Source organism: Peromyscus californicus, unplaced genomic scaffold, assembly GCF_007827085.1.
Source record: "Peromyscus californicus insignis strain IS unplaced genomic scaffold, ASM782708v3 Scaffold_11__1_contigs__length_118956290, whole genome shotgun sequence".
Lineage (NCBI taxonomy): Eukaryota > Metazoa > Chordata > Mammalia > Rodentia > Cricetidae > Peromyscus > Peromyscus californicus.
The window spans coordinates 39,972,946-40,000,608 of NW_026294402.1; the positions used below are offsets into that span (position 1 = coordinate 39,972,946).

Here is a 27,663-nt window from a genome sequence, read left to right on the forward strand (position 1 = left end):
CGGTGGCTGGAGCTCCATGCCCACCAAGGCCACCTGAAGGACCACTGAAGTTCCTTTTTATAGATATGTGCCAGGCTGAGCCTCCAGAGACTTCTGCCAAGGAGGCTCCCCATCAGACCAAAGAGACAGCGTGCAGGAGAGCATGTCCAGTTGGGATGCCTCGCAGGAGAAGTGTCCCTGTGTGATAGACATGGAGTCAGGGAAGGACCTGGAATCTGTCAGGCTGCTGCTGTGCCCTCTACCACTGTTTGTCCCATCTTGGACACTGAGTGTCACCTAACGACACTGGGATGAGAAGCTTTAAGTGGATGGGCCTGCTGCCCACCAGGAGTCTCTTAGAGTCACCTCACACCTCAAGGGGACAGCATGGCAATCCCATGCTGTCATTAGCATATCCACCCAGGACTCTGTCCTGTGCTTAACCATCACTGCCACTTCTATCTGGGCCCCTAGATCTGGGATCCCTCCCTTGATCCCCAGGGTCACATGCTGAGGCTGCACCAGCAAGCACATAGAGGCCACAGTTTAGTGACAGCCCAATCCCACTCCTGAAAACCAGAGGCCATGTGCAAGGAGGGCAGGCAGACAGATGGTACAAGGCAGTCAGCTCCTGTCACCACAGCTCAGAGGGTGAATAGCCCCTGTTGGAAGCCTCAGGTTCCTGTCTGAAGAATGGGGCTAATGAGACTCATTTCCTGTGGTTGGCATCAGGAGAGCCAGCTGAAAATGAAGCAATCACTTACTGCATCCTGAGAACTGTAGGTGCCAAGGAGGCCATGGAGCTGGGAAGAGGCAAGTGGGGACTGGGCCTCACGGCAGGGGACATAGCACAGAATCCCTCTGAGGAGGTCACTCGTGAAAAGCATACAGAATATGCTGCCACATGGCAAACTTACCACCACAGAGGACCATAGAAGTGTGTGTGTGTGTATACGTGTGTGTGTGTGTGTGTGTGTACGAGTGTGTGTGTGTGTGTGTGTGTACATGTGTTTGGTGTGTGTGTGTGTGTATGTACATGTGTTTGGTGTGTGTGTGTGTGTGTGTGTGTGTGTGTGTGTGTGTGTGTGTGTGTGTGTGTGCGTGCGCGTGCGCCATGCCTTTGTAGATGTCTTCACATGGAGGCCATTTTTAACCTAGAAAGTCTCCTACTGGAGGATGCATTTGATAGAGCAGGAAGACTTTATGGTCCAGAGCAAGAGGCAAGCAGGAGGAAGACAAGCAAGGAGAGCAGATTGGCCAACATTTGCTGACCCGCCGCCCTCTACAGTGGGTTTGACGGTGCTGTTGCCTCGTTGAGCTTGGCTGTCCATCAGCCCCATTTGGAAACAGGGGAACAACCTAACCCTTAAAGGGTGAGACAGAGTGAGGGAGAGAACAGAGACAGAGTTCTTTATTACAGCTTGCTGGCTGGCAGGTAGACTGCAGGCCCCAGAGGTGGGGAGACTCCATATGCCGGGAGGCAGTGCCTCAAGTCCCTTCTCCAAACACTGAGCTGTTTGTCCAGGCTGCCTTCCCCTTTCTCCTGAGCAAAAGACAGCCCTAGAGTCCAGAGCTGTGCCTCAACCCAGCTCACCAACCCGTCTCTGGGAGGGCCTTAGCTATCTGCCTCTAGTGCCGGGAGCTCGCTACTCCCACAGCAGCCAACCTACTAGGAAGCTCCTCTCAGGTCAAGCGGGAGGCTGCCTGTCTGCCCGTTCAGAGGGTCTCCTCGCTCCCCGTGGTTTGCAAATTCCATTTCCAGTATGGGTGAAGTTGGCCTCAGCCCTGCACCCCCTTCCCGCCCTATCCCACCACTGTCAATGCCCTCTGTCCAGTGAGAACCCAGAACAAGACAGAATTTTTCATTAGGAGCTTGGCATTGTGATAGTCTCTCTCTCTCTCTCTCTCTCTCTCTCTCTCTCTCTCTCTCTCTCTCTCTCCTCTTCTTCTTCCTTCTTTCCTCCTTCTCCTCTAGCTCCACATCCTCCTTCTTCTTCATGGCCCTCACTATGTTATTCAAGCTATCTCAAACAATCCTCCTGCCTCAGCAACCCCCATAGCTGGGACTATAGGTGTACCCCACAGTGCTCAGCTTTCCCCCTCTTTTCAGGTGCACTTCTCCTGCTGGCAGAGTGGCCTTGGGCAAACCGCTTCCCTTAGCAGCCTAAGTTTCTCCTCTGGTATGGCCTGTAATCCTACCATTCATTTAACTCAGTCTATCTAGAGTATGAACGTATATCATCAATATAAAAATGTAAGTGAGATATTTTACATTTCTCTTCTTTTTACATTTCTGAAATCTGGTGTCTGTTTTACATTTATAGTGCCTCTCAATCAGACCCACCATGTTTCAGGTGCTCAGCAATGCAATGCCTCTGGCTGGTAGATACAGACTTAGCAGAGCGGGTCTTTATCTGGCCAATCTGATTCTGTGGAATCTTCTGCCAGAAACTTTTTAAGCGAGGAATTTGGTGCACATGGGTCTAGCTAATGCTTCCCTTAGAGCAGGAGAGGGACATAGGTGTCTTTTGTGTTGGGGGTGGGGGATGATAGAGCCTGGCAGGACAGGTACTGTACCAGTACATGTACACTCACTGTGTCCCCACAGCCATTCTGTGGGACACAGAGAAATTAACTTAAATGTGCTGAAGGCCTAATAAACGTGTAGTGACAACACTAAGGCCTAGGCCTCTTGGCCCCTAAACCCTTCAGGCTTCCCTCCTCCTTGCCTTCAATGGCTTCCCTGGACGAGCAGTAAGGACAGCCTTGCTCGGGGTGTCTTGCCTGGCACTTGTTACTATAAACACATCTAGCCAATGGGAGGATGGGGAGCCAGCTCCCAGTGTTGTTGCTCTGCTGGACTGAGAAGCCAAAGATCTCTGGGGACCCCGCTGTCTCCGGTCTCTGGGTAACCCTGATTGGAAAGACAAGTGCCCTGAAGTGGATGCACAGATTGTCCACTGCTCAAAGGTATGCCACCTACAGGGTGAGTGGAACCTGAAACTGGGTCTGTGCTCCACTTGGCAAGATGCAGATCCTGGCATGAAGCTACATCTGGATAGACAGGGTACTGCAGGCCTGCGTGGAAGGCAGGCAGAGCACAGATGAGCAAGCTTCTCAGTGTGATTCAGAGCTGGGAAGTTTTCCCAAAGACTCTGCCTCCCCGCCCCCTCCCCTTCCCAAACTTTGACCTGTACTAAGCCTGAAGCTGGCCCCATCCTTCCTTTTATACACACACACACACACACACACACACACACACACACACGCACGCACACATGCACACGCATGGGATCACCTCCCCCCAACTGCCTTGGGCCCGAGACCCACCCAGTGGCTCAGATTCAGGCCTTGCTCATTCCCTGCGGGTATTGCAGAAGCAGCTGGGTCTCCCCCACCCTAGCATTCCCACCCGCCCGTAAAACATGGAGGCATCTGCAGCACAAGGCTCGACTTGTCGATGTAAAATCTCACTCTATATTCCACCCAGGTTTATACGAGTGAATTATGCAAATCTTTGATGGAAAAATATTCCTGCGCACATCCTTGAGAGTGTAAAACCTTAGTCAATAATTCATACTTGGATGTCTCTGACTGCAGGCTTTTTCTTCATTATAACTTACACCTCGTTATTTGTCTTTCGCATTTTATTGTATATTCTGGTGTAATGCCGTGCATTATAAAGTTTATCTGCTTCATTATTTGATGAGCCAGGACTAGGGACACTGGTACAGGGGGCCTGGGGCTGGGGCTGCCCCCACCCCCACCCCACCTCAGATCCTGCACATGGAGGCCTCAGTGGGAAGAGCTGGCTGTGAGGTGTGACCTCGGGAAGCCTGAGGGAGCAGGTGCTGCCCTCCACCTTCTTGCACCTGTTCAAATCATCCCTTCATCCTCAGTTGGTATCTGAGGTTGCACCCTTCCAAGCCCACCTTCCTTTCTCCAAAGGCTTCTTTGGTCATACAAGCTAGCTGTCCCTGGAGAGTTGATTGGGCCACGGCTGGAGAGATAACTCGGTTGGTAAAGTACTTGCTTCACAAACAAGAGGACCTGAGTGTGATTCCCCAGAACCCAAGTAAAAAGCTGAGCATGGTGGCATGCCTGTAATCCCAGCACCGGGGAAGTGGAGACAGGAGGGTCCCTAGGACTAGCTGGCCAGACTGCTGGCCAAAACAATGAGCTCCAGGTTCAACACCTGACATCCATCTCTGGCCTCTGCGTGGGCACACGGGCACACACACACACACACACACACACACACACACACACACACACACACACACACACAGGCACACAGGCACACACAACATGAAAATAAAACAAGAGTGACAGAAGTCCAGGAGTACACTGGAGGGATCCAGGGAATAAAAGGAGCCACTGGAAAGGAACAGACTTTGTGCCCGGGGACCAAGTTTTGATACAAGAGAAGCCAGGGTCTCTTTATGCACCATTGCATGACAAGCCAATGGTCGTCAAAGGCAAGCTCCTCTCTGATCTGCAGTACCCAGTGGGAGCGGACTCCACAAACTAGGTCTTAGTGAGTGTTTGTGCCAAGCGAGGGCCGTGCCTTTCCATACATCCCTAGAAATACTCCTCAGACGTCTGCCATGTTTCTGCTGCCCACAAATACATCTGTCTTCCCAGTCCCTCCGTCTAGGTCAGAACCTGATGTGTTGTTACAGTGTGCATACCCGAGGCCTGGCACAGTGCCTCACAGTGGTCTGAGGGCCCAGCACGTGTCGGTTTGAGTTGCCCAGAGGGCAGGGCCCAAGACTTCAGAGACCACGCTAACCTCCCTCCCTGTATCTGGTCAAGACACGGGAGTCCAGAGGAGGCCCTGGTGTTGGCAAGCCTCCTTGCCAGGCAAGTAGAGGGGCCTTCCTGAGGACCATCAAGGGCTTTGGCTCTGCCTTGGTGAAACCGTAGGGTCAGCAGGTGGGGCAGGATCTGGTAAGCCCTAATAACATTGCTATAAGGCCTTTTAGAATGTTCCTACCCAGACCTCCTGTGGAACAAGCCAGAGCTAAACACACCTCAGCCACTCTGACAAGCAGAGACCCTGGCCTTAGAACATGATCCTGAACCTGGGGTCCACTGAGACCCCAGACATCTACGGAACTAATTCAATGGGGCCACATGTTTGAGTGGGGAGAAATCACATCTTTTTTATGTTAACCTCTAAGTGAGACTTAGTCATTCCCTGTGAACAGAAGCCACAAACCACAGCAGTAATAGTGTGTGTGACTGTCACCCATAGAAATGCACAGATATTTTCATGTCATGTCATATTTATTGTAGATCTCTCAAAATAGCATTTGTGCTCATCACTGCTACAAAAGCATGGTAATATAAGACAGTAATTATAAGGCCTGCCGCCAGATCTTATCTTATAAAGAATAAGAGCAGAACATATTGATGTGTGATAAACAATATCCAAAGTTTGCTTGTTAGTGTTTTTAATATTTGCATAACCATATTTCAATATAACTGGCTTTCTTTGTAACTATGTTGTGCATGTAAAAAATTGGTGTTGTTAGAAGAGTCCTGGAAGTGTAAAAGAAAGAGGAGTAAGGAGCCAGGCATGGCAGCAGGGACAGGCAAACAGGGTGCCCCTTCTTGGGAGGAAGCCCTCTGAAGCTGGGCAGTGAAAAGCAGAACTTGGGGTGGGACATCCAGGGCAGGATTTGTGGATGGTGCTGAGGCATTGGGGTTTGAGACAGCCAGGCAGGGATGGGACAGAGTGGGGAGCCGGGCTTCTGTCACCCAGGCGCCTCCCCAAGGCTGTCTTGAGATATTCACAGCCCCTTGCCTCCTCTTCCCCAGTCCCAGCCATGATCACTTCCCACCCCAACACCACCATCGCCATCAAGGGCCACGCCAAGGAGCTGAACTGCACTGCGCGGGGTGAGCGGCCCATCATCATCCGCTGGGAGAAGGGGGACACTGTCATCGACCCAGACCGAGTCATGCGGTACGCCATTGCCACCAAGGACAACGGCGATGAGGTGGTCTCCACGCTTAAGGTGGGTGCCCGGTCCCAGGCCCAGGGGACCCCATTACATTAGGTAAATGGGGAGACTGGGAGCCCTCCCCTGTACCTCACAAAGTACCTACCGTTCCTACACGTCGCTCCTCTCCACCCAGGAATTTCCACATTAGAACCTCAGCCTGTCAGCTTTCTGAACACCACGGCCATCATTGTGTGGGCTTCTCAGCCCCTCTTTCTTGCCTGGAACCTCTGAGCCTCCACTTCTCCTTCTTGAGAACACCCCCCAGGGCCGCTTTTATGAACCTTCCTCCTTGCTTGAGTTCCTCTATATGCAGATCTCAAACCTTCTGGGAAGATAAACCCTTGATAGAGGCCCTCCGAATTTCCCTCCCAACCCCCTGAGAGTGTCCCCCCTTCTGAAAGACTCTCCCTGTTTCCTTCATTTCCTGCTCCTGCTGGTCGTGTCTCAGCTCAAGCCAGCTGACCGTGGGGACTCCGTGTTCTTCAGCTGCCATGCTATCAACTCGTACGGGGAGGACCGGGGCTTGATCCAGCTCACAGTGCAAGGTACACTCTCCCGCCCACAGTCCTTCCTCCCCCTTCCCTGGGGCCCAGAGACCCACAGCCGAGCTGCCTGCTGCTGCCTCACCTTTGCTCCTCTTTTGTCACCGCCCAGAGCCCCCTGACCCCCCAGAGCTGGAGATCCGGGAGGTGAAGGCCCGCAGTATGAACCTGCGCTGGACTCAGAGATTTGATGGAAACAGCATCATCACCGGCTTCGACATTGAATACAAGAATAAATCAGGTAGGTGCTGAGGCAGATGGTGAGGGTTTGCCCTACTGTGGCCCCTTGTGGCACACAGCCTGCCTGTGCCTCTCTGATGGGGCAGCGCCAACCTAAGGCAGACTCACCAGCACCCTCCAGTGTACAGACATCTGTGGTTTCCAAAGGGAGGGGACAGTGGCTAGCCCAAGAAGCTAGGGTACAGACTGAGACGTCCCGCTGCTGGGAAGGGATCAGTCCCTTAGACCAACATTCTCCAGCATAGTCTGGTTTATAGGTGCTGTGGGCTATCTCTGTGGGGATGTCATGGCTTTGTGGGGTCACCTGGGTGGTCTTGGTTTGGGATGGTGAGTGTGGTGTTGGGGGTCAGTAAGATTGGGTCACTGAGTCCCTGCTCCAGGGCCCTTCCAGAACCTTTCTCTACAACCCCAGAGACTCTGTGTTACTGCGGGGCAGAGTGAACACCACATGCCCAGGATGTGCAGAATCCATGATGGGTCCCCATGGCCAAGCAGCGGTAATGGTACAGGGGAGGAGGAAGCAGAAGGAGAAAGAGGATAAATAGACGCCTCCAGGGCGGGAGTGAGAAGAAAACAGACATCTCTAGCCCTTTGTGCATCTTTGGAGTCCAGTACCAAGGGCCTATACTGGTTTCTCTAAATCACTGAAAATAAAAGGCAGGAACAGTCTGGGGACCTCAGCCCTTCTCCATCCTTTTCTGACCTTCTCCTGCCAACCCCAGTTCACTTACTGAATCTCAGCTCTCGGGTTGTATCATCTAGATCCTTCCTGCCCCATGTAGCACAGACCCTGACCTCCACTGACCAGCCTTGCCTCCTGATTGGTCAGTCCTCTGCCCCATAGTACTCGCAACACCCATCACAGGGCTGTGGTGATGCAGGAGCTGAGGGTGGACATTGGAGAGTGCATCCCTGATGTGCTCTGGAGTTGCTGCCTACCCAAGATGCATGGTGCATCCTCTCTGATACAAGCTGCTACCCAAAGAAGTCCTCCCTCAGAAACTTCCAGTTCAGCTGCCAATAGACACCCAGGGACCACACTGAACGCAAAGGAGGGGGTGAGGCTCTGCCAAGGGTCGTCAAGAAAGACCCCCACCTGGCCCCTTGTGGACGGTTCACTAAGCTAGGTCTAGCGGACTAAGATAGAACGCACTACCTGCAGAGAAAACAGAAGGCCAGAGCCAGGCAAGGCACAGCCCACGCTTCACAGACCCCATCCATGGGCACTGTACTGTGGCTGCAGGTGTGCACTGGAGCAGGGAAGGGAGGAAAACCTCCAAGCTGAGCTTCTGCTTGGTAGAACCAATGTGTCTGAGCTCCCAAGAGGCTTGAACAGCACAGCCCCACCACCGCAAGGATGGATGCCTGCTGAAAACTGGCATCCAGCAGCAGAGCAAAGAGGTACTTGCAGCTCTACAGGTGGTGAGTTTAAAGAGACAGAAGGGCTAGGAGGCTGAGTGTGTCTGCCTCACATCTTCAGGCCTCGCCTGAAGCTGAGCATGAGCCTCCCAGAGGCACACTTCATCTCCATGCAGTGATGTCCACTCCATCCCCCAGCTGGGCTCACGCTTTGGGTGGATAGTGGGTGCCTGGGAGATCTTGTCTCTCCTCTCCTAGGTTTCTTGTAACTTCTCCTCTGCCCTTTTCCCTGACTGAACTCTTGCCTATTTCCTACTCCTCAGACAAACCTCTCTAATGTATGGAGACCCTTCCTGGGGCACTGCTCAGTTGGGGTCCACCAAGACCATCACCCTGGGAGGATGGAAACAGAAGAGAGGGAGCTCAGGGGAAATGTTTTACTTAAACCATGACCACATCTCACCTCCCTACCCCATCCTCCTCTGGCTCTCTTACAGGGTGAGGAACTGCATAGCCCAGGGCAGAAGTACCATCAGGAGTAGGCTGGACAGGAAGGGAAAGCTGGCATTGAGCTTCACAGGAGCCTTCCACAAGGCTTGCACACCTAGAAATCCAGAGGCCCTGGAAAGTGGCCTTCAGTAAGACAAAGGGCCCACCCAAAGAGGCATCTGGCACACCCTGGCATTTGGGGGCAATAGGGCCATGAGAACTTCAGCTTGTCCCTGAGACAAACGAAGGGTGTATGCATGGCACAGCTTCCTGCCCCTAAAGGGGGCGCAGGATGAAGAATGTCTAATGGGAGAAGATTGCGGAGAATTCTAGAAGCAGCTGGCATAAGGCTAGAGGGAGCCCTTGACAAATGTGAGTTCCCCTCCCCCTATAACTCAAACACCTTATGTGGCAGTTTAGAGCCCTATGGGACTTGCAGGCTGAAATATATGTGTCTGTCAGTCAGACACATGGACCAAGTGCCAATCATTCCCCCGCCCGCAGAATCATGCAAAAGTCATGCAGTAGAAAAGAGAATATGTTAGGAAGCAGAATGTTGCCCTTGGAGTGGGAACACAAATTGCATGCACCTACACACACACACACACACACACACACACACACACACTTCCAGAACCACTATCCAATCAAATGCAATTCACTGTTAACTGTATTACATGAGAATGGAGGACTGTATCCAAGGGAACAGAAGGATGACTCAAGGGAAGAAGGAAGTGGGCATGTTTGTATGTGTGTGTGTGTGTGCGTGTGTGTGTGTGTGTGTGTGTGTGTGTGTGTGTGTGTGTGTGCTGTATCTAATCTCACCTCTTTGCACCTGTGGAATAGGGAGATGACTGTCATTCCTAAAACTGCAGACTTGGAGTGACCACATAACAGAATTGTGTGGCATTTAGTAGTATTTTTGAGCAACTTTGAGGATCTCCCTTTATTTTTCTTAAAAGGTAAAGTGACTTTTGAGACAAGCTCTTTCCCTGAAGCCAGGTTGACCCAGAAATCTCTGCATAGCTCAGGCTAGCCTCAAACTTGCTATCCTCCTGCCTTGGCCTCTCAAATGCTAAGATTATGAGTGTGCACTGCGACACACAGCAAACAGATTTCTTGCTTTTGTTTTGTTTTGTGGTGTTGGGGTCTGAGCAACCCAGGGGCTCTTGGATGCTAGGCAAGCTCACAAGCCTTCACCCTAACCCTTGGGCATCCGTTTGCAAAGAAGAGACAGGAAACCTTCATTCTCAGGGAAGTCATGAGGATGAAGGGAGCAGGATGACATGTGTAGAAATGCCTTCTGTCCCCCGACTCCCTCTCTTCTGCCTCCTGCCCCAGACCACACCCTAGCTGGGTCTTGACCATCGGCTCATGATGCCCTGCACCTTGGCCAGGTTTCCTGCCACGTTTGCTCATCATGCTAATTTTCCAAGGGAAATTACCAAGCCTGCCCTTTCTAAGCCTTCGTGTTCATGCTGTCTTTTCCCGGCCCCAGGCAGTAGAGTAATAATACATGAATGCTGAATGATAAATAGCACCGTCCACACAAATCTATCAGATGGTACTGCACATACTGAAAAATGCAGATGCCACATTTGCCTCTGCTCACCAAGCACAGAGGAGGGAGGAGCTCATCTGAGGACAGCCTTCAAAGCCCATAAGACTGCCTGGTGGGCCAGTCAGCTTGGGAGCTGTACTGGCCCCACAGTTGAAGACAACATGGTTTAGTGTGTCGTGCTGCTGGAAACTGGGGTGCAGCTGGCACTGAGACACTGTCATTTGCTGCTGTGACCCAGGGAGTCTCTGTACCACTGGGGGAGTGACATGCAGGGGTGGGCTTCAGAGCTGTGATGCAAGGGCAGGGCGAGCAGACACACGGACCCAGATTTGTGTTCCCCTTGAGGCATCTCTTCCTCCCCTGAACCCTCTGCAGTGAAGTGGCTCCTAAAATGCCCAAAGCCCAGGCTCCTTTTAGCAAACAGCCTTCAGAGCAGAAGGCACGGCCATCTCCCCAGCCACTTCCTTAGCTTTTAAGAAGAATATTTTGCATCATAAACCCTTTGATGAAGAAAGGAAGAGGGAGCCCTTAATGAAATATGTTAATCTGGGCAAGGCAGGCACATATGAAAGGGAATATTAAAAGAGACAATATTCACCAAATCCAGTGCAATGTTCCCAGAGAGCAGAGAAGGGAACAGAAGAAAATAGGCCCCTGAGTTCAACTATTCAACATCAGGGAGATGGCCATGATCAAACCTGGGAACTCAGAAGACCCCTCCAGGCCTGACTCGGATGCATTAGCCATGAAGGGTCTCCAGGGGAGAGCTGTGTTAAACCAGCATCCAAAATCATGTGGACACACAAGGTCAAATCTACCTGCCAACAACCAACAAGAGAAGGGAAGGAGCTGCCCCTCCACTGCCTGCCTGTGACTGGCAATGAAGGAAGGCAGGAGAGGAAAAGCCAACATATAGAGGGGCTCCAAATTCAGAGGACAAGTCCAAAAAGCTAGCTCGGATCTAAAGCCAGCAACGGGGTTTTAGAAGTCAATACTTGCAAAGTGAGGGCCAGAGCTTTAGATGTGGCTCCTGTCTCCAGGGACAGGGCATCTTCTTGGGCAATGCCCCTAGAACAGTGAGCCCCAAGAGTGAGATGCTGGGGCATGGCTGTGATGAGGGCTCTCTCTACACGAGGCTGGGGAGAGGTGGACATGAGCCAGGGCTATGGGGTCTTGGTCCTGCTGCACTCCTTCTCCACCCAGTAGCAAGGGAAAGGGATTGAAGAGTTTCATGAGAGGAGGTGGCGGGGTCAGCTTTGCATTTTAGAAGGGGCAATCTCAATGCCAAAGTACAGCACATGCTCTTAAGAAGGGCTCAGCCATATATGCAGAATGAATGACAGCTGTGGGGTCCAGAACAGGTCGAAGGGGCGAGAGAGTCACAGTTGGCTGGAGAGAAAAAGAGATGATAATAGTTTGGCCTGGGTTTGGGGTACAGGTGGGGAGAGCCCATATATAGTCAAGAGCTACATGGGGTGTAAAAGCTATCGGACTCGATAGTGAAGCAGACAGAGGGAAAAGTCCAGAGTAACACCTAGGAAGCCTGGGTGTGAGAAGTGTGCAGTGCGAGAGGAGGGCACGGATGGAACCTGGAACCAAGTGTCCACTGGTGGTAGGCTGCCGCTGCAGAAAGACAGCAAAACAGACCCAAGAGAGAAGCAGAATTCAAGAGCTTTCTTAGAAAGCCAAGGGAGGAGCATTTCAGAAAAGGGGGGAATGAAGGGCGACTGACAGGTGAAGCTCGTTGACAGACCAAGTGGGTGATGGGACTTGGTGATGTTGGAGATACTGCACTGACATCAGAGGAAGGCACAAGGAGTCAAGAATGCATATTTCAGTTATCCACCGCTGCCCCTGGCACCACACAGGTGCCTGGTAGATGTCAGTGCCTCTTTGTGGCCCCTGTTTTCAGACACATCCCACGCGGCTCTTCCCTCTGCCTGCACTCATCAAAAATGAATGCACTGACTTCTGATCATTCTCCCGCTCCCGTAAACACAGGCAAACCCGATGTGATTTGTGAGCTGGCACCAGCTCCCAGGACCCCACGTACAGAGCCATGAGCACCTGCCTCCACATGGCCAGTCTGTTCCATCCCAAATCAAAGAGGTGTCCACGGCAGGTACAGCCTGCTATTTGCAATTCTAGCTTCACCTGTCAGCTACCGAGTGACTCTCTGGGTGGCTGTGGTGTTTTTAAAGACAAGAAGAAAATCATGTGTTTCTGAGCATCCACAGCCTGCCATGTTGTTGGTTTGGCTCCAGCAACTGATGAATTAAATGCAAAACTACAGATGGGATTTGGGCCGATGCCCTTCACAGATGCTAAGCCTGTGCAGCTGAGAGCTGTGTTTTAAAGGCACCAAGATCTCATTTAACCAGAATTGAAAGGATAGAATTCTGATGTACTCAGGCTATGTATGTATGTATGTATGTATGTATGTATGTATATATGTATGTATTTCAGGCTGGCAAGCTGGCTCAGGGAGTAAAGGCACTGCCAGCAAGCCTGATGATCTTTTGATCCCTAGGACCCACGTGGTGGAGAAAACTGACTTCGGCAAGTTGTCCTCTAAACTCCATATACACATGATGGCCTGTATGCACACACACACACACACACACACACACACACACACACACACACACACACACACACATACATTTTATTTATTTACTAATTTAAATAAATGTAATAAAAGTTTTAAGTATCTTCTTAAGGGTTTGGCGATCACTCACTCAGTAACATACTTGCCTTGCATGAGTTCAATCCTCAGACACCACATAAAAATGTCAGGCACAGTGGCATGCACTGGCAACCCAGCATTGAGGGAGGCAACCAAAAAAAAAATGCCCAGGAGGATCTCTGGGTCTTACAAGCCAGCCAGTCTAACCTAATAGTAAGTTGTAGGTTCAATGAGAACCCTTGACTCAAAAAAACTATGGTGGAAAGTGATTGAGGGGCACTGAGATTGTCCTCTGGCCTCCACACACATGCTCACTCATGTGGGTGCACATATACACACATACACACATGCATTAAAATGTCCTCTTGAAAGCTGCCTACAGTTGTAGCTTCCTCCCCTGCCTTTGGAGTCAAACTGTAGAGATGTGGCTTAATCTTTTCCACTGAGAATTTTTTTTAGGACACTGTATGCCACAGTGGATTTCTAAACACAGACCATTACAAAGAGCAGGGCTATCCGAACATGCCTGGAGAACACTTTTAAGCCCCACTATTAGCTTGCTTCCTTGGTCTTTGCCATTTTTTTCCAGAAGTGTTAAAAAAGATCAGGGTGGCGGGGGGGGGGGGGGGGACACCTGGTCAAGCCCTCTGAGTCGAGAATGTCCTGGCTCAGCCATCACTGTAACTGCAACCCCGCTCCATCTTGCTTTAGAATCCCCTAGTAGGGACACAGCAAGCATGGATGAATGGCTGAGTTCCTCTGGAGATGCATAATGTTTATAGTCCCTGAGTTGCATTTATCTGGCATTTTCCATGTTCTACAATTTTGCTAAACATTAGCCCTGGAACGGACTGCCAGTCTCCTTGGAGGAACTGAATTGTGAACATGTTCATCCTTTTTTTTTGGTCTCTCATTCTGAAGACTCTGACACCTTACATTGTTGTTGCTGATACAAGAAAGAGGGTGGGGTTGGGCTGCGTATTCTAGCACTTGGTCTGCCCCTCCCCCTGGACCTCACACAGAACTCAGATCACCTCCCAGATACACAGGGAAGGGACATACAGAAGCAGAGAGCAGGAGTAAGGGGGAAGAGTCCTCGCTTCCCCTCCCCCACAGGGACACTGGGTGAATGGGGTATCTCACAGTCACCATGGGTAAGTCATGGATGTTCCAAAAGATGCCATAAGAAGGCATTGTCCATCAGACCCCAGGGATAGCAAACAAGTGATGATCTTATCAGACATTAGAACGTGTCCTGTCTGACCCCATCTGCAGTTTAGCTCACACATTGTTCAGGACAAAGGAAAACCTGGCTTCTCCCAAGCTGGAACTTCTTCGAATGAACCCTTTATAGTCCCTGTGAAGTTATTAAGGCTCTTCTCTCTGCTGTTGATGTGAACTGGACCCCTCTGGCATCCAAGCTGGAACTAGGATAGGCTGGTACTTGAGGCTGGGGAGGGACAGGTCCCAGAATATGTAAGGCTGTGCTTTGAAATGGCTGTCTCCTTTCCAGATTCCTGGGATTTTAAGCAGTCCACACGCAACATCTCCCCAACCATCAACCAAGCCAACATCGTGGACTTGCACCCGGCATCTGTGTACAGCATCCGCATGTATTCTTTTAACAAGATTGGCCGCAGCGAACCGAGCAAGGAGCTTACCATCAGCACGGAAGAGGCTGGTGAGCACCTACCTGTCCTGTCCTCTGCCCCCACTGCCCATGGTCTTGAAAGTCATGGACATCAGCAGCCTCCACCAACCCTGTTCATTCACAGAAATACATTTTATGAGTCATTAGAGACCAGAGGTTTTTGAGAAGGCAGGGGTTGTTTTGATTTTACCGTTTGCTGTTGTTTCCTTTTATTTACCTCTTGGCCTTTGGGGAGCTGTCCGTGGTCCTGCCCTGCTTTCCCGCTCTGGCTCTGCAAAGCATGGAGTCTGGGTTCCCTGGGCCAGTGACCTTTGTCACAGTGTGTGTGTGTGGGTGTGTGTGTGTGCAAATGTCCTTATATGTGTGTGTATTTGGGGGTTAGAGGACAGCCTTCAGTGTTGTTCCTCAAGTACTATCCACCGTTTTTTTGAGACAAAGTCTCTCGCTGGCCTGAAATCTACCAAGCAGACTAAGCTGGAGGTCCAAAAAGTTCCAGGGATCTACCTGCTTCTGTTTGCCTAGCGTTGGAGTTACAAGCGCACAGCACTACACTCAGATTTTCTTACATGGGTTCTGGGGATGGAGCTCAGGTCCTCAGAGTTGCAAATCAAACACCTATCCACCTAGCCCCTGATTTTGTTCGGTTTTGTTTTTTGGTTTGGTTTGGTTTGGCTTTTCAAGACAGGGTTTCTCTGTGTAACCACCTGCCTGTCCTGGAACTCACTCTGTAGACCAGCCTGGCCTTGAACTCATGGAGATCCACCTGCCTTTGCCTCCCAAGTGCTGGGATTAAAGGCGAGTGCCACCATTACCTAGCCTAGCCCCAGATTTTTAATAAAAATTTAAACATGATTTCTCTTGATGTATTTTCTTATATGTGTTATTGTGAAACAAAATGTTGCAGAAACATTTCAAAGACATATGTGTGCAATGTTACAAATGATCATAAAGTAATAACTGCCATGCCCTACTCTGAAGACCAGCTGCCTCCCCTTCCTCAGCAGTCCTCCAGGTTGACATGAGGACACGGGGTTGTTTCCTCTACCAGGGTGTGACTCAGTGTTGCTTCTTCTGTGTACCCAGCTCCTGATGGGCCCCCTATGGATGTCACCTTGCAACCAGTGACTTCACAGAGCATCCAAGTGACCTGGAAGGTAAGTGAGATGCCATCTTGTCTACCCTTCCTTGATTCACCTGTGAATCCGGCAGGCTCACTGGTCTCTCTTCATACAATATCCGTACCTGTTTGCTCACTAGGTCCAGTGATACTGGAAGGACAGGAGGAGAGAGAGGGAAAGGGGAGGTCCCTTTTCAATCCTTGTTCCCTTTCACCCTGGCCCTCTGGCAAGGGAGGAGATGGAGAACTTGACAGTGCCAGTGTGGTTGTGCCCACTTACCAGTCCATCCTTAAACCCAATGCGGTATAAGGGAGTAGGAACTGGGACCGGCGGTGGTGGCGCACGCCTTTAATCCCAGCACTTGGGAGTCAGAGACAGGTGGATCTCTGTGAGTTCGAGGCCAGCCTGGTCTACAGAGTGAGATCCAGGACAGGCACCAAAACTACACAGAGAAACCCTGTCTGGAAAAAAAAGAAAAGAGTAGGAACCGGGTTTGATTTTGTGCAAAGTTCTCCTTCTAAAGCATCAGGGTAAAGTCAGAGGTGAGTGTGTGTGTGTCTGTGTGTGTGTGTGTGTCTGTGTGTCTGTGTCTATGTGTGTCTATGTGTCTGTGCGTGTGCTGCACACACATGCATGCACACTCATGTGTCAAACAACACATATACAGAGGGCAGGTGTCAGAAAACAGCATGCAGGAGTCAGTTCTCTTCTTCTACCACATGAGTCCTCAGGATACAATTCAGACCATCACACCTAGCAGCAAGTGTCTCTACCCACTGAGCCATCTCTCCACTGGAAACCATGAGCTGGCCTTCTAGGCCTGTGGAAGCTTCAGAGAAAGGAGGCCAGTGACCAGTGTGCATTGTAGCCAGTGCGAGGGGACTGAGAATTCGGGCAGCTGCCACGTAAGGATGCCTTAGAGGAGACTCCACTGATGAGCCAAGAGATGAGCAGAACCAAGAGTCAGGATACTCCTAGGGAACTCTGGTCCTGTTCTCCGTCCCTCCACATGAACAGCTGACCCAGTGACTCCATGCCTTCTGCAACTCTGCAGCATCCAGTCCCCGGGGCTTGCTCCCACATGAACTCATCTGACCCCCTCCCTATGAATGATAAAATGAAATGATAAACATGACAAAATGAAAATACCTGGAAAGGTATCTTCATCAACATCCAGCTGAGGAAGCCAAGGATGTAGAGATTCGAAGTGATTTGTCTATAGTCACTCAGATGTAAGACAGAGACCAAGACACACAGATGGGACTCCCAGACTCATCTCCCTACTGCGGCATACTGAACAGCGTTCTTGGACAAACACCTTCTTTGGACCTGGCTTTGGTCCACTAGGTACATTCTAGTCTTGACAGTGGACCTTGGAGTAGCTTCACCTTCACGGCCAATCAGTGTTCTAATGTTGTGTTCTCACTCTAACTCCTAACCAGAAAATCCAAGTGGTATTAGCCCTCCATCTGAGCTCTTCAAGAGGGTTGACTTGAACATGGAAGAATGTAAGAAGGACCTAGCCATTTTTCCTGCAGTGGTCATGGCCACATGTGTGTGCACACACTCACACAGCAGCAGCCTAGACTCTTCCCTCCCCCAGAGAAATGGTAGAAGATGTGGTCCTGCCTGGTGCCTTGTAACAGCTGCATTTCTTGTTGCTGTGATAAAAAATATCTGACATTAGCAACTAAAGATGGAAGGTCGGTTGGGCTCATGGTGTGAGAGTTCAGTCCATCTCAGTGGGGAGGTCACAGGGGGTAGCATACATGGTCAGCAAGCAGAGTGGAGAAGGGTTGGGCTCAGCTCACTGTCTCCTTTTTATTTGGTAGGGACATCCATGAATGGAGCTGCTCACATTTAGGTTGAGTGTCCCTATCTCCATTAACGTGATTTTAGAAATCCCTTGCAGACATGGCCCCTAGAAAAAGCCTTCTAGATTCAGATCTGGGCTCCAGAGCTTTCTCCAGAAGCTGAAGGTAAAGCCCAGTCCCACCCCATCTTGTCAGCATCTTAGTTCTGAACTCGTTTCTTGGGACTACACAGAGGGAGCCCAGAGGTGGAGCCAGAGAACTGCGTAAAACACCCAGGTGTTTGCTACAAAGCTCTGACCCGGAGGTCGATAAAAATTTAGAATCAAATTTATTTCTCCAAAGTCTCATAATGAAAAATAAAATTGATTAGAAAGTTAGAACTTCAGAATGAGCCAGCAAGTCAATAAATTTAGGGACTGACTTCTCGTGGGGATTTTTTTTTTAACACTGAGAACAGATTAATGAAAAATAAAGATTCACTTGAAAGATAAGTCACTTGGCTTTAAGACTCTCTGTGGGATGGATCACCCCCGCTTTATGATATAAATTTGCAATCAGCCCTATTGATCCCTTAATGCTTCAGAGAAATATATTGTTAAGATTGATTTAAATCCCAAGTGTGTGTTTGCGGGGGGGGGGGGGGGAGGAGATGTGAAATGAAAGAGGGGGGAAGGTCTGTCGAGATTTGTATAAATTTATGAAATATATATGTACATCAGGGGTACCTGAGTGCTTGCCAAGGGACATCTGCCAGTATGTGTGGCTGTGGGCTTGTGTACAAGCATATATCATGGCATAGACAGCCCTGGGTCATGTGCATAGTGTCTATTGTGGTATAGATAGCCCTGGGTTATATGCACAGGGATATATATAACTGGGCATAAGTAGCCCTTGGTCAAGTATACATGTGTATAGATAGCATGATGCAGACAGCACTAGGTGATATGTACTGGGGTAGATCATGGCATACACAGTCCTGGATGTGTATAGTCTGGCATTGTATAATGATGTACCTGTGTGCACATGCAGTAGCAGAGTATATGTGGTGCATGAATGAGTATATTGTGCTCTTGAGGATGAGTGTGTACCTCCAATAGGTATCTAAGTGTGTGTGTGTGTGTGTGTGTGTGTGTGTGTGTGTGTGTGTGTGTGTATGTGAGCATGCACAAGCCTCAGCTGCAGAGACTTGTCCACTTGCAGGCTACTTGCGCAGAACTGCCCAAGTGCAGAGAGAAGATGATTCAGGCAATAGCAAAAAGTCAAGTCAATTACACACATGCACACACCTATTTAGTGAGTTCAAAACAATTACGTTAAATTAAAAACTTAATTTTATTGAGTTAACAGTGAGCTTAAAACGCAATTCATTTAAAACACTCATTGAATTAAAAGAAACAGTGGGGCTGTTTTACGAACTTAATTGTTTTTTATCTCACTATTTTTTAGTACAATAGAAGGTGGGCTTTTAAATTAACTTCATTGTCTTCAAACCTCTGGTTCTAACTGGTTTTATATGCACGGAGTGGCTTTCTATCTCAATTTAAAGATGGGCAGGCCCAGTCCCAAAAGAAGCCAGTTTCTATTTGTGGATCTAACTGCGTCTAGCCGTGGGCAGGTGTGGGGATTAGGGTGTGTGTTCAGAAGGATCTGAACACGTGTTTATAGTACTTTACAGGCATGAATTACACAGACTCTCATGTGGGGGTGGTGGGGGACAGAGGTCATATAAGATTCTGCCGTCATGTTTCAACATTTTCTCTCAAGACACCTTTATATGTGCATGATTACTTATGGCAGGGCCTGTGTCAGGATCAGGACTCGAGCTGGGGTGAGAACGTTTCCCAGTCTGGACTCATGCTGGGAGAATGTTCTCTCCTCTGTTCTTCTGGCCCTCTGGGATTGGTCCTTCATTCCCACCAGCACCCTCTTGACATCTCTGACTTTTCATCTATGGGCTGCCCACAGGCCTCTTCCCTCATCACACTTCCACCCTTGGCTGCTGTGCCTAGGGAAACCCAGCCTATTCCCGAGGGTCTGGTCAGGCAGGAGGCAAGCACTCTGTGTTTTGTCTTTATCTTCAGGAGTTTTTTCAGTATAAAACTTATACCTTATAAGTCACGTTTAAGAGAGCTGTTTGGGAGGTTGGAGAGACGACTCACTGGGTGAAATGCTTTCTGGGTAAGCGTAAAGACCTGGGCTCAGATCCCCAAAGTCATATAGAAGCCTGACGCTCTGATACATCTGCAATCCCAGTGCTGGGGAGCAGAGAGAAGAGGGTTCTGGGTTCAGCCAAAACAGCAAGCACTAGAACAACCAATGAGAGACCCTATCTCAAAAGTAAGGTAGAGAATGATGGAGGAGGACACCTGCCATCAACCTGGGGTCTCTGCATATGCACATACCATCATATACACATTCAGACACACACACACACACACACACACACACACACACACACACACACACACACACACACCACCACCACCACCACCACCACCACCACCACCGCCACCACCATCACCACACAATTAAAAAAAAAATACAGTTCCAGCTGGGTGGCCGTGGCACACACCTTTAATCTCAGCAATCAGGAGGCAGAGCCAAGCTGATCTCTGTGAGTTTGAGGCCAGCCTGGTCTAGAGAGTGAGATCCTGGACAGGCACCAAAACTACACGAAGAAACCCTGTCTTGAAAAAAAAAAACAAACAAAAAAGAATACAGTTCTGTGCCAATTAGCACATTCATAGAGATGTGTAGCCACCACCATGAACCATTTTCAGTACTTGTCCATCATCTCAACTGAACTCCCTCCTCCCATCCCCTAGAGACTCCTGTTTTCTATTTCTATAAATTCGCCTAGTTCAGAACCCTCTGTAATGGGAACTTGATGGTGCCGGTCTTTTGTGACTGGCTTATTTCCCCCAGTGCAATGTCTGAGTTCATGGATTCAATAGCCTATGTCAGCATTCCATGCCTTTCCTGGATGCATAATATTCCACTGTGTGGATACACCGCACCTCACTGGTCCATTCATCTCTTGCAGATAATGCTGCTGTAGATATGGACATCAAGTCATGGGGTCCTTGCTTTCAGTCCAGAAGTAGGATTGTACGGTCACATGGATCTTACAGTAACTCAACGTCTGGCTGCTTGACACATGGCCAGATTGTTTGCACTGATGTTGTAGTACTTGACATTCCTGCCAGCAGTGCAGGGGAGCTCTGATTTTTCCACATCGTTTTTTATCAATAATGATCATCTCAGTGTGCATGAACAGGAAGCATAGGACACTTTCCTTTATTTAAACGTATTGCTCACATCTCTCTCCTTCAGATCACTTTTGTCTCAGGTTCCAATTCTTCTGGGCCCCTGAGCATACAAGAAATGTCCCTGTTTGTTGATACATATATGCAGACATACATTAAGTATATACTCAGGCACCACTCTATGCCAGGCACCATTATAGACACAGAAATACAGCAGTAAAAAGAATCAATACACCTCATCTTCGTGACATTAGGTTGTACTGGGGCAGACATTCAAACACATAAGTAAACTCTTTAGAATGTCAGGTGCCATGGGGAAAAAAAAAAAACCAGGGCCTCTGGCCAGAGACCAGAGCAAGCCACTAACAGCTAAGGGTTGTCTGTTAAAGAAGGTGGCCTCTCCTCAAAGATATGACAGAGGAGAGGGGCCAGAGTGGGGACAGTCGAGAGCCTGGCAAGAAGAGGTCAGCATCTGAGTGTCATGGTCACAGAGGGCCAGACAGTCATGGTAAGGACCTCAGGGTTCAATCCAAGTGAAACAGGAACCTTCCAAGGGCTAGGCACAGACTGATGATGTGTCCTTGGCTCTAAGAACAAAATCATCTCAGAGTGTCACTGTGTCTTTGTCCTCGGCCCTTCCCCTGGCCCACAGGCACCAAAGAAGGAACTGCAGAATGGAGTCATCCGGGGATACCAGATTGGCTACAGGGAGAACAGCCCTGGTAGCAATGGGCAGTACAGCATCGTGGAGATGAAGGCTACTGGGGACAGTGAGGTCTACACCCTGGATAACCTCAAGAAGTTCGCTCAGTACGGCGTGGTGGTTCAGGCCTTCAACCGGGCAGGCACAGGGCCCTCGTCCAGTGAGATCAATGCCACCACCTTGGAGGATGGTAAGGGCAGACACAGGGTTCAGATAGACCAAGGACCTAGGTCTGCATTGATCCTGTGGGCAATGCGAGCTTCACGGGTGTTCTTGTTTGCTCTCTACTGCTGGGATGAAACACTGACCAAAAGCAACTTGAGGGAGAAAGGGGATATTCTGTCTAACACTTCCAGGTCGCACTGCATCACTGAGAGAAGTCAGAGCAGGAACTCAAGGCAGGATCGTCCCAGGGGCATGAACTAAAGGCCGTGGGGGAACGCTGCTTCCTGGCTTTCTCTCCATGACTGACTCAGCCTGCTTTCTTGTGCAGCCCAGAAGCACCTGCCCAGAGGTATCACTGCCCACCGCAGGCTGGGCCCTCTCGCATCAACCACTAATCAAGAAAACGCTCCAAAGACTTGATTACAGGCCAAACTGATGGAAACAATTCCTGAGGTTCCCCCTCCCAGATGATTCTAGTTTGTGTCAAGTTGACAAAAAAAAAAAAATAATAATAACCAGCACACTTGCTACCCCATCTCCTCTTGTCCATTGCTCTCCAGGGGCCTTGGTCCACTCAAAAAACACAGAGTCAGCCCTGTGGATGCTCTCTACCCCTCACTTGCTGATGCTCTGCCTCTTGGCCTACCTGTGAGCCCTTAGCCTGTCTACCCATGTCTCTCCATCCCTGTATCTCTCTCCTCTCTTCTGGTCCCCTGGCCCCTGGCTGAGCTTTCCCCTCATTCTGGGCCCAGTCTCTCCTTTGAAAAGGAAATAAAGAAGAGCCAACTTACACTTGTATTTCTAAGCTAGAACGTGTCCCCAATCTGTTTTAAGGGTGTGAGAAGAGACTGTGGAGTTAAATTCTAACAGCCAAATGGCAGAAGAATTTAGAGTCTGGTTCTTAAAAACACTCTGCTGGAGGTGGCACGCATCTTTAGTTCCAGCATTTGGGAGGCAGAGGCAGGTGGATATCTGTGAAATCAAAGCCATCCTGGTCTACACAGTGAGTTCCAGGGCAGCCGGAGATACATAGTGAGGTCCTGTCTCAAAATAAACAAAGAAATCTTAATACCCCAATAACTAGAAAAGTGCCCACAGTCTGATAGTAAATGAAGGGGCCCATAAGCTCCAGAGTTGGGGGAGAACAGGAACATGCATCCTGTCCACACACAGGAAAGATGGCAGCTGAGGCCTGACCCTGCAGCTGGTTGAGATAGGAGATAGGGCCTTGACGCCTCCAGAGGAGGAGGCAGGCAGTCACCCCGAGAAAGAATAAAGAAGATGCAAAGCTTCTTCCTGACACCCCAGTGGAAAGTGGGGGGGGGGGGCTGAGAGTGGAAACTGTCTGGATCTTGAGTCTACTTCTCCCAGAAGGAAAGGAGTGACGCCCTTGCTGCCGGGCGCTACAAAACCCAGGCATCCCAGCATCGGCAAGCCAGGCCCTGAGCTTAGGTATGCCCTCTCCACCCTCTTCCTCTCTGCAAGTTCAGCCCCCGCTGAGAGGGAGAGTCCGGCCAGAAACACCGGAGAAGCTTGTACCCACTGTTCTGAACCTGGGCTAAAGGTAGAAACTATCTGGAGCTTTCAAATCCTGATTTCTAGGCTCCATCACCAGATCCCTTCTCACTGGCCTAGGACACAGCTTAGTTTCGAATGGGGTAGACCCCAGATCTGAGTGGGGAAAAGGGAAGGCCGGCAGAGAGCAGAGAGTTCCGGAGAGCCTGAAGGAGCACAGCCACATTGCCCCAGCCCCCCAAGTTTCTCCCCCACCTGAAGACACTGACCACAAGTTTGGCTGGGCTGAGGAATACCAGCCTGTCACCTTTCAGGCTGGAGTACTGGCGCAAGTGGCGCCCTAGCTCAGGAGTTCCCATGGCACTCCCTGGAAGCTTTCAGTGTTCACTGGGCCCTAGAGCTCTGTGTAGCAGGGATGCTATGACGACGACGACGACGACGACGACGATGATGATGATGATGATGATGATGATGATGATAGGGGTTGGGCTGCTGCTTGTGGTCCATGGAGTACCCGCGAGAACCACAGCTAGGTCAGAATTCATAAAGCACAGCCACGACTGGCAGCCGTTAAGTTCCCTTACCTAGTAATGTAACAGCCATGAGGACTATCCACGCCTGGTCCTGAGGCCGAACTCTTTCTACTCCACCTGCTTCCCCTGTGCTTGGATACAACACGCCCCAGGAAGGTCTTCTGAACCAGCTGGCCAAACCCAGAGCCCAGGCCAGCGCCCCACCCCCACCCTAAAATCCACCCTTCATCCCTCATCTCTCAAGCAGTCCAGGCCAGGACCTCGGGGGAGGATAGCCTCCCTCCCACAGACAGGGCCCTTGGAGTTTCCACCAGGGAGGGCTCAGCACTGGCTGCGGAGTCCTTTTCAAAACAAAGGAGGAGCTGGGGAAGAAAGTTTCCACGTGCATTTGCTCCGCAGTTTTTCATACTTAATTAAGGCCCTCGTTAGCCTGTCAGATCCTGATCGCTTTCTGGCAATATTAGCACTCCTCCTGGGGTATTCAAGGGCCCCTGCCTTAGCAAGAGTGTCTTTTCCATAATTGTATTACCTTCATTTTGTTCGAACGGGCGATCTGTATTAGTTTATTACACTGGGTCCCTAATTACATGGTGCTTATATTTTTACACCTAAGTAATATGAAACAATAATCACTCTCAAAGAGGATCGTTAGGATGATGTATTATCATTTAAATGCTCATAAAAATTAGAGTTGCCTCTTGTGGGGCAACGGGATCTAATTACCTTCCCTCCAGCCTCTGCCTCCTTTCTCCCATTCACGGCAGAACAGGCTTGCTCATTCCCTCTGTCCCGGGTTCCTCAGAAGCCAGCACACAGTACCACTGAAGCTCATAGCAGAGTTAACCCCAATGCTTTGCTTTCACTGTGAGAAAGGGCAAGCGGCACGCAGTTAACCCAAGAGAGGGGACTCAGGAACCACAGAGGGAGCTATCAGAGTCAAGGGCAAGCAGATCACCCAAGTTGGCCTCGCATTATGGTTTGGGGGCATCCAGGTATTTTGACATGCTCCTGGGTAGAGACGAGACAAGGAGTAACAAGCCCAGAAGTCCTGATCTCTGTGGGAACTTTCCAACCCTACGCCAGGGTCCACTGAGATCCCTTTTTTTTTTTCACTTTCCCTTCAGCTTAGTCCCAGAATGCAGGAATCCCCAGGCCAGGCCTAGGTTCAGATCCATCTATGATCAGTGGGCACCAAGGGAGGAGCTGGCAGCCCTCCGCTAGATACTGAGTTCCAACCACCCTGAGACTTGATTGGTCTCCCAAGCCACCACACTCATCTTGTGGGCTCTCTGATGGTCGTGGCCTACTGAAGAGTTGCCGGGACTATGCCCAAGTTCATCTCCTTCTCCAGAATCTAACAGAACCAGGACCACTTTGCCCCCAAAGAGTTGGGGGGGGGGGGACTGAGGCAGAGGAGGCTTGAATGGCACTCCAACTCCCAGACCTCTGAGTCAGACAGTCCATCCACTTGTCTAACTCTACATCCCTATGATCAGGCAACTATGGCCCAGCATGAGACCCATATGTTACACTGTCACCCACACCCTAACTGACTAGCTGTTGATTCCTACCACCTTCTGCAGTGCCCAGCCAACCCCCAGAGAACGTCCGAGCCCTGTCTATCACTTCAGATGTGGCTGTCATCTCTTGGTCGGAGCCCCCACGAAGCACCCTCAACGGTGTCCTCAAAGGCTACCGGGTCATCTTCTGGTCACTCTACGTTGATGGGGGTGAGTCTTCTGGGATTAATGGCTGGGTCCAGGCTGACAGGCTCGCATTCCTTGGGATTTGCCCCAGGCTTGGTTAGAGCTGAGCAGCTTCCAACAGCATGTCAAGTGCAAGCACAGCCCCCTCTCCACACATATGGAGACCACAAGGGTGTGAGGTGACAGTGAGGGTCTACTTGCATGTGTCCTTGTTAGCCTAGGACCAGAGCCAGATGAGGGTCAAGGTCAGGCACATGGTCACCTCCCTGGTGAGGGGCAGTAGGTACCAGCCGCACCTCAACAACAGCACACATAGTCATTGGGGGCCCTGGGGCATATTTGCTACTCGAATGACATGTTGATATCAGGACTTTGATGGCCATATCAGGTAGGGAGCAGGTGACACACACAAATGTGTGCTGAGGGGTAACTTTCAATAGAATGGGGAGGAGAGGATGCCCAGGATTAGTACCTGCAGGAAGCTAGGCCTGAAGGGATGAGAGAGGAAGCAGGCTTATCCAAACCTAGGGAAGCTGCCCCTTGGCCAAACCCTGATGGAGCCAGGTGGGCAGTAAGTTGTGAGTCCAGTGCAAGCACAGCAGCCCAGGTCCTGTGAGGGGCAGAGCAGAGCTCACTGCAGAGTGAGGACAGCAAGGGGCGAGTGGAAGAGATGCCTTCAGGGGGCCTTCTTTGCCTCAGATGCAGACAGTTCTATGGAACCCCAACAAATGCATCACTCTCATGCCCCATGGTGTACACAAAGGCCTTCCAGTGGCCAGGAAGTCTGTAGGATGCGGAGCCAGAGGCCCACATCACCAGCTGTGCACACAAAAAAGCTTTACTCACCTCAGTGGAGCACCAGGGCCTGGGATGAGTTTGCATCCTAGTCCTGAACACTCTGCACCCTCCCTTCTGGAGGACCTGGAGTGAGGCTCACAGCCACCTATCCAGGTTACTGCTGCCTCGCTTCCAACCTGGACTCTGCTGGAAGGACATCCCTGATCCATTTTCTCCTACAAAAGCTTAGGAGCCTCAGTCTTAGGGCTCAGTCCCTACAGGTTTCCCAGATCCTTTTGATGTGAGATCCCAGGCCCTCCCACCAGCCAGGTATGGTGGGGCATGTCTTTAATCCCTGCACCCAGGAGGCAGAGGCAGCTGGAGCTATATTGTGAGAGTCTGTCTCCAAAAAAACGAACAAATGTGACCCTTACATGGTGCCAGTGTAAGATGCCTTCCAGAACTTGTGTTCTCTCTTCCAAGGCAACAGGCTTTCCAATCCAGCCTCAGAGAAGACATTGGCCTTTCTACTCTCACTCTCCAAAGACTGCCGGGCTGTTAGTCGAGCTGCCCTCCTCCTAGGGCTTTCTGTGTGTCCCAGATAGGTCTGCCGTCCTCCCCATACTCAGGCCTCCAAATCTCAAGTCATGATGTTCTCACCCTCCGGGCCCTACACACTACACTGCCACCTGGCCAGTGCCTTGAGCCCTCTGCCTACACCTGGTCTCCAGTGAGGCACTGGGAGCTGATCTCCAGTCACTCATCTCTACCAAGTCTGTTCACAGCGCCTGTGTCTCGGCAAGTCTTGCACACAGTTCCCATGGAGGCTCAGAAGGCCTCCCCCGTCTTTTTCTCTCTTGTTTCTGTGACGTCCTCCATGGGACCCTTGCCATAAACTATTTTTTTAGACAGGGTCTTACTATACAGCCCTGGCTAGTGTAGCTCAAGCTAGCCTCAAAGTCCCCGAGACCCTCCTGCCTCGGCCTCCTAGGAGCTGGGATTAAAGGCATGCACCACCATGCCCAGCCTTCCCTAAACACTTCTTTAGGATCTACAAGAAGCTCCTTAGTGGAGCCACAATGATAGGTTCCCAGTGGGCTAAGGAGGGAGGGGAGTTTGATAGCAGGAGGATGCATGCTTCAGGGAGGTAGAGATGAATGTATCTTAAAGAGAGAGCAACAAGCAAAAGTTGGTGAAAGGCCAACCCGGGTTCAATGCCAGCATGTACTTGGCCTAGGGACAGATCTGCTTGCTCCCTTGCAGAAGACCATCTAGTCCTCACTTCTATAAAGTAGAGGTCTGAGCCCAGGCTGGGAGGTGGGCAGGGAGCATGGCAGGTCAGCCTCATGACTAGAGGTCTGTCTCCACAGAGTGGGGCGAGATGCAGAATGTCACCACCACGAGGGAGCGAGTGGAGCTGCGGGGTATGGAGAAGTTCACCAACTACAGTGTCCAGGTGCTAGCCTACACGCAGGCTGGAGATGGTGTGCGCAGCAGTGTGCTCTATATCCAGACCAAGGAAGATGGTGAGTCCAGGGATGACCTCCC

General features: G+C 50.5%; 1 protein-coding gene across 1 annotated transcript in view; it reads left to right on the forward strand.

The window, feature by feature from the left end:
• The window catches only part of Dscaml1 (DS cell adhesion molecule like 1), a 338,624-nt gene that overhangs the window by 280,117 nt on the left and 30,844 nt on the right, over positions 1–27,663 (forward strand). Inside the window, 8 exon segments of the mRNA XM_052758901.1 lie at positions 5,803–6,002; positions 6,439–6,535; positions 6,645–6,773; positions 14,381–14,548; positions 15,602–15,672; positions 21,369–21,609; positions 25,216–25,362; positions 27,486–27,641. Coding sequence (XP_052614861.1) covers positions 5,803–6,002; positions 6,439–6,535; positions 6,645–6,773; positions 14,381–14,548; positions 15,602–15,672; positions 21,369–21,609; positions 25,216–25,362; positions 27,486–27,641 — 1,209 coding nt within the window.